The sequence below is a fragment of the Stegodyphus dumicola genome, chromosome 6, assembly GCF_044657685.1.
Source record: "Stegodyphus dumicola isolate Sdum_Otavi_A_Nest chromosome 6, ASM4465768v1".
NCBI lineage: Eukaryota > Metazoa > Arthropoda > Arachnida > Araneae > Eresidae > Stegodyphus > Stegodyphus dumicola.
In genome coordinates, this window is record NC_140773.1 from 154,389,078 (window position 1) to 154,396,803 (window position 7,726).

The 7,726-nt window shown below is 36.5% G+C and overlaps 1 protein-coding gene across 1 annotated transcript; it reads left to right on the forward strand.

Moving 5' to 3' along the window:
* Nucleotides 1-429: 429 nt before the first annotated feature.
* LOC118194787 (parkin coregulated gene protein homolog) lies at nt 430-7,406 on the forward strand. Its single transcript, XM_035365987.2, has 3 exons — nt 430-559; nt 5,318-5,620; nt 7,095-7,406. The coding sequence occupies exons 1-3, from the start codon at nt 480-482 to the stop codon at nt 7,309-7,311; spliced, it is 600 nt and encodes a 199-aa protein (XP_035221878.1). The 5' UTR covers nt 430-479; the 3' UTR covers nt 7,312-7,406.
* Nucleotides 7,407-7,726: the final 320 nt, after the last annotated feature.

A 7,726-nucleotide genomic window follows, 5' to 3' on the forward strand; every position in this document is an offset into this window, starting at 1 on the left:
CTTTATGGTTCTAATTTAGCTCTAAAAACTGTCGCCAAGAGCTGTTGAAGAGTTTTTACTTAAATCTCGGCTTCTAAATGGGCCTATTTAAAAAATTAAGTGCTCAATAATACGTCACAAGATCTACACATTTATTGACGAAATAAACACTAATAAACACAATACTTAGCCACAAATTCGTTTAAACAAAAATATACTCTAAATTTCTTACACAAAATGCTCTAATGTCTAAATAAATATGAACATTATAAAACTACGCAAAACTCAAAATGCAATCAAATAGACTCAAATAACTTTCAAAAAATTTAACTATGTAGCTTTCTTCAATCTCTACGATCGTGCGTCACGGCTCTTCGTCGTGCGTGAAGCGAGATAAATTAAGATAAGCAGAAAGGGAAAAAAAATATTTCTGATTTTATTAGACAGTTCAAAAATTTAAGCCTAGATTTCGAGACAGTTTAATCTTCAAAATTCCTTTTATGGGGTATTACCCTAGATATTCGAAGTTTAGATATCTTTATAAAAATGGAATGCTACCAGTGGTATTCGATTATCGCAGGTAAGAAAATGTCTGTCGATTTATTGTTTCTAGTAAATTAGAAAGCGTTTAGATATCTAAGAGCTGATCAAACAGTTAAGAAAATATTACGGTTGCTTACAGAAATGATTTTTTGCCAGATTCATGAGTTGTTAACGAAGTTAAATCCAGCGGTACTTTTCAGTTATGCATCTGCCACGCTTTTTGGTGTGCAGCAATGTATGATCTATTGGCTATCACCTGCCATGCTGTGGGTGTATGTCTGTTTATTTGGTTGTTTTTCATCCTTTAAACTATTTTTATAAATATAAATTATTTACAATTAAAAGGCACGTCGAAATGCATAACGGGTGTACAATGGAAAAGTACCATTCCAATAAATTAATATGAAGAGAATGTGTTTTTATCTGAATATTGGGAGCTTCCCCATTAATAAGAGTTCTTTAGAAAAGTATCAAATACTTTTGTCTCCTAACTATTGTTCATGTGCAAAATTAAAATAATTTGTAAATTATGTCCATTTTTTCTAAACGTAAAGAAACGTAACGAAACGTAAAGAATTATGCAAGTATTCAGAGTCGAATACGTAAGCGTACACATGTGTGTCTGTGGAGTGACTGTGTGAGTGTGAAGAGGATTTTCGGCACACGAGGGATTTTCATCGATTTGTGAGATAGGCTGTATGCCAGAAGACAGCTGTTGGCGTCTCGCTCACTGCAGCACACAAGACAGTGCATACAGCACGGTGCAGAAAACTTGCGGTCTTGGACCAGACTTCAGTGGAGCACCGTGATTTTTACAGATGAGATAAGATTCAGCCTGGACCTTTATTATCAGAGTACATTTATCTGGAAAGAACTTGGAATACGGTATCATCTCCTCCTCATCAGGTAAAAGGATCTCCTCCTCATCAGGTAAAAGGATCTCCTCCTCATCAGGTAAAAGGATCATTATGGAGGCGTAGTTGTAATGGTTTAGGCAGGCATTACGTTGAACAGCTGCACACCTCAGCATGTGTTTGACAAAGGCTCCCTGACTGTATGATACACAGATAGAAGACCTTAGGGCTCCATGTTTGACTTCTTAAGGAAGCAGTTGGCCCTGGGTTTCTGTTAATGGACAACAACACTCGTTCATATAGGACTCAGATGTTAAATGGAGGATATTTGCCGAGTGGATCGGCCAGCCAGATCCCTTGGTCTTAACCTTATACAGCATGTGCGGGACACTCTTGGGAGGACATTTTCATCCCGTCATCCTTATCCAAGAACCAACCCTGAGTTGACAGCTGCTTTGCAGAAGGAGTGGGATCTATTGTCACAAGTGCAGTATGATCTATTGCCTCAACATCGATTGTCTCAGAATCTCCTCAGTGCCGTCTAGGTGTTTGACTGCCTGAATGTGAGAGGGAACCATACCTCTCACTTACATTTTTACCATATTAGAATCATTTCAGTTCGATATCACAATGCTGATTTCGGCATTCCCGTTCAATGAGATTTACTGATAATTAACTTACAAAATCTTTACTAATAAAATGACTTTTCAACTGTAAATTTCTTTCATTGTTATATATGTATATTCGTGCCAAATTTCATTAAAATCTGTCCATTGGTTCCTCAGAAATTCGGCATAATGTGCAAATTCTCTTAATTTTGCACACGACTGTAGTTCTTGTATAATTGGCTCAATATTTTGGAGTCTTTGGTGTAATATTACCACTATTAGGCAAATGTGGCCCAGACGCTTCCGTCTCTGACTATCGCGCTTCCGTCTCTGACTGCCTCACTGCAGAACCGGTCTCAAATCCCCGAGAACGCATAGATGCTTGTAAGCGTATAATATCTGTGCGACAAGGGAACAATCATTAACACACGGCGAACCGAAATCCTTTCTACAAGTTTATAAGGTATTTGTCCTGCCTTCTTAGCATGCTTTCGTGGTGTAGTGGTCAGCACGCTCGACACATATTCGAGAGGTCCGTGGTTCAAATCTCGGCGAAGACGTTGCTCATTTTTCATGACTCCTACATTAAAAAAATACCTAATGTCTCTATAGTGGCGCTGAACTAATAAAGGTGGTGGATGATGAATCTCCACCACAAGGATTTGGCGAATGGGTCACCTAATCCGCAGTCGCCCTTTAAAAGGGGGGAGTATATAAGGCCTTTCTCCCGCCTTCTTAGCATGCCTTCGTGGTGTAGTGGTCAGCACGCTTGACGTGTATTCGAGAGGTCCGTGGTTCGAGTCCCGACCAAGGCGTTGCTAATTTTTCATGACTCCTGCTTTAAAAAAAATACTTAATGTGTGTGCAAGTTGAAGACGATCCCCGAGGTATTCTCCCTAGGAATTTCATTCGGGGGGAAGCTTTCGGGGGAAAGCGAAGCATTGCGATATCGCATAGGCTCAGATGGATGCACAGATGCCGGACTTGATTCAGCCTGCACATGCTTTAATAGGAACGTCCCCAGTTTAGCAACAAAGCCTTTCTGAAATAGTCCTACTAATGGGAAAGTATAAAAATATCCTTGTTTTTTGAAACTGTGCTTAAAATTTTCTAAATTAGATTTCAGAGGACTTAATTTTTTTTCTAAAATTACATTTTTAACTGTTTCATAATTACACTGAAATAAAAAGTATCTTAAAGATCGGTAAGAAGAATTATTTATATGATACGAATGCATTAATATTTTGGGCTTATACACATATGTGGATACGCGGATACTTAAAATTACTTTATGATGAAATTTCCTTATTTGCATCATTTAAAAGATCCTATTGAAGATTTTACTTTAAATTAATTTCATGGAATTATTCATACATTTAATATCAATCAAAGTATCGGTTGTGTTCTGTTCTCTTTTCAATTACAAATTACATTGATTTTACGAAATTTTCTTAACAGGTACATTTCCTGACCAAAAAACAGATGACTGTGATGTTCTTATTTTTTAAAAAATATTTATACAAGGATTCAATAAAAACAGGGACAATATGTCAGTAGTTCTGAAAGGACTTTATTACCGTAGGTATAAATATACAATCCCTCAATTATGATCGTCAGCTGTGTTTACATCTTTCTGCGAAAGTATTGGAAGGCGGCCGCACGCCATCACCACGTCCACTTCCGTTGAAACAGTTGATCTCCCCTCTGCTATTTTAATTGATCTCTCGCAGTGATCCTTTCATTTTGGCAAAAAGGTCACGGTCTGACAGTCATACGGTCTCACTTTGGCTAGTATGGTATATGCTCTACAGCCTCCCATCGCCACCATCGCAAGAGATCCGCGACAGCATACGCATTATGATGCCATTTCGAGAAGCCAGCGCTGTCACGGATCTTCTGGAAAGGTGATGATATACACTTTGAAATACATTTGCTCGATATACTTCCGTATGACTATAATCTCTTCCACAAAATGAACAGTGACAGGGAACTCATTATCTTCCATGACTATGCACGTTGCATAATAGTGCATAATAACTCGAGAGCTTTCAGGCATTTCTGCGAAGGTGGCGTAAGGAGGTACTAAACACCTGCCAAATTCATCTGATATGAGTCAGGGTGGCTAATGTGATCTCTTTGCCAAAATGAAAGAATCATTGGGAAAGTTCTATTACAATAATAGGAAAGATGCTATCCATGCTTTAGGGCTTCGCTAAGCGACATCAACAGGAGTGAAGTACTGATGTTACAAGATGACTTCTGATAATTTGTGGTAATAAAGAAAGTGGTTATACATGGCAAGCGAATGTATTAACGAACTGTAAGTGGTTGCACCCATGAGAATAAGGTATTTTCAGAACTATCAAAGTGCTACTACTATTCTTTATCCAACTCTTGTTGTTATTTCTAGGGATTAAATACTTTGAAAGAAAATGCAGATGCTTTCAACATGCAATGGAAGCACATGAGGGCTAAACTGTGGAAACTTGAAAGTTTTTAAGCCAAAAGCGCGTTTAATGCAGCTGATCTGAAGACCCTTATCAACGTCAAATATATTGGGCGCTATTAAAATATTTGCATTAGCTTACAACTGCATTCATGAACACAAAACTCATTTTATTATAACTTTTTTTAATATATCCTATCTGAAAGTAAAATCAATGTGCCTGTGCTAGAAACTGCCGTTGATATTGGCTAGAGCCGTTGATTGCCTAGAGCATACTGGGATACAAAGTTGGGATGGGACATACTGGGATGCCTAGAGCATACTGGGACATTTTAAATATGATAGTTAGTTTCTGTATAATTTGGGTACTATTGTAATACCAAGGCCATTAATTTGTCTGTCGTTTGAAGAGACCTGGATGTAAATCTAGTAGAAGGCAATGGGGAATCGGTTGCCACTGATAAAATACTCTTAAAGAAGATATTTTGATTACCCAAAGGTTTTTTCTTATCATTAAATATTTCTGTGTAAGTCTAGTATAATAACCAAGGGCATCTTATTTCTGCTCTTCAGCAGTTCAGCAGTCTTAGTCACACATACTACACTCATTATACCGTATCGTTAGTTCAGAAGGAATGAAAAAAATTCGAAGAATAGTTTCTATCCAATTTGTATGATGAAGTGAAAAATTCCTTAGACAAAATCCTCGAAAGTTTGAAACTATCTACCGGGGTAACTGTACAGATGCGTCACAGCAGTAATAAAATATTACAGAACTTTACTTTTACCAATATTTATTAGTTAATTAAATATATGAATAAAATCATAAGCATTGTGCTATTCTGTTGTCATACCGATTGACTCAATCCTTTGATAATATGTCGTAGGGCATCTAGGCCACATGACTTATGGTGGATGGTGGATCTGTCCAGACTAGACTTCGAGTATTACCTTCCCATCTTTTGTGATGCTCTATCTGATACTGAATATCCGTTCAATATCCTGGCGAGAGACGGAGCCATTGAACTTCTGGAGGCTGCTGGAGATAGAGTGTTGAGAGTTCTGCCTGAAGTAGTTAGTGGTATAAAAAAAGCTATCAATACGGAAATCCCCGAAATCATGATGAATGCTTGTTCTGTTATTCAAAAACTGGCAACAGTGTCACCCCTTGTTGGAACAGCTCTAATAAAGTAAGTTTATACTGAATATATTATTTTTGCTGTATTTAGTATTCAATAGATTTATGCTCGTCATAAATAATGAATTTCTGATTTGGATGCTAACCAAGACATGCCACGTGTGAATGCTGTTCTTAATGCATTATAACAAATGCGAAAGTGTTCACAATTCCGTGACGTATTTTAAAAATTCGTAACAAATAAACTATACAATCGAGAACAAAATTGACCACATTTAAACAAGGGAAAACTCACAAAATATTTTTTACATACTTCACAAATTCTCAGTTTGTTAGATATTTAGTGCATAATACATTTCGTCTCACACGTTAGCTGGTATATCACGATCGACCACAGCCATCGAATATTTGTATAAAATTACTCTACCGCTCTCTTCCAGCGGCGTGTAGGTTGATATCCAGCGAACCTCAACTTGACCAACAGCCCTGACAGGCACCAATGTACTTCAGTTTAATTTTAATTTAAAATGCTCTAATCTTAATTCACTGGTAATTTATTTTTCAATGCTAAGAACTGTTAACATGAAAGTGAATGGAGAACAACGCTTTTGACGATCAGTTTCTATTTAATTTTGATTTAATAATCTTTCTTTCCTGATCGGTATATTGGCTAACGTATTGTTAGGGTGGTTTTGAACTTCAAGAGTAGCGTGGATTTTTCTAAATGTATAGTGTATTTGCGGCAAAGGGCACTTAAAATAGACATCTGACTGAAAGTCCTCTGAAATTGTTTGATGGTAGGAGAAGAGGGATGAGACTCCTTTGGATCCAACCTCTGAGTACTTTTGTTTCAAATTTGAGACGGAACAGTACTGTATGAAGTGGTACTCTGACCTATAAGATGCTCAAAGTCCCATGCCAATGACAGATGCAACACTTTGCTCTTCGCCATGCTTAATGTTGTGGATGTTTCATGGACTTGTTCTGATGCTACCGTCAGCTAAATGTGATAAATCTCAACATAGTTTATATAATATTTAATTGATACATGAGTTTTTTTAAATATCTTTAGTATTCTTTTAGTTCATAAAAAAGTTTCTGAATCGTATATTCTGTATCTAGTACAGATACAATACAGTTTAAATCTTCCCTTCTCTCGTACTGATTTTTCCTTTCATGCATAATGTTAACATTTACGGTTCTTAATACAAGAATACATTCTATAGCTGCAAAAGGAAAAAGCTTCGAAAGGTGTACTGTATGTTTCTGTTAATAAGAAAAGCTTTCAACTAATTAATTTCCTCAGTAGAAGTAATCTATAAGCATAAAATCCAAAATCTGCTTCTTAGGAGAGGGAGAAGATCTCTTATCAGTATCTTTTAAAATGCTGGAATTTTTCTGTTAAACAAAGGTCAATTTAAACTTGAATTTTGCGTAATTTTATATTTGAAATGGCATGCTTCTTTACTGTCTCCTACATATATAATAAAATAATGATTAGTGTTAAAGAACTTGATTTTTTTCAGGTATTACAGAGTGCTGCTGATTCCCTTTTTCAGCAAATACAAGACAGTTCGATCTGGTTTCAAAGAAGGTGAGATAGACTATGGTCAAAGGAAGCGGAACCTTGGCACAGTTATAGATGAAACATTGGACCTTTTGGACAGAACTGGCGGCCAGGATGCTTACGTTGAGATTAAATACGCGGTTCCAACATTCGAGTCTGTCTACCATAATGCATAAGTCTGAATACCTCTGAAAAATGTAATAATAAAAGAACAATTGATTAAATATCAGATGTCTTAAACTACAAATAAAATATTAAATAAATAAAATTATTTTGCTATGGATTATTCTATATCACATTTAATGTTCGAATAAATTGTATTCGTAATAATAGTTATATCTCGAAAAATATTTGTGACTTAGAATGCAGACTGCAGCACTTTTGTGTCCTCGGTGGTGAGTACAGGCGTCCCTAATGAATTAACACTTTAGTAACTCAAAGCAAAATACACCTTTATTTGGTTTTTGGTTCACAGAATAATTTAACTGGCGACCACCAAAAACCGATGTTTTAGATGGCAGCCTATGTCACCTGTATTTGAAGACAGACGCAATAAGCTTAACTACTTCTGCGTTGTGCCAATTCAGAAGG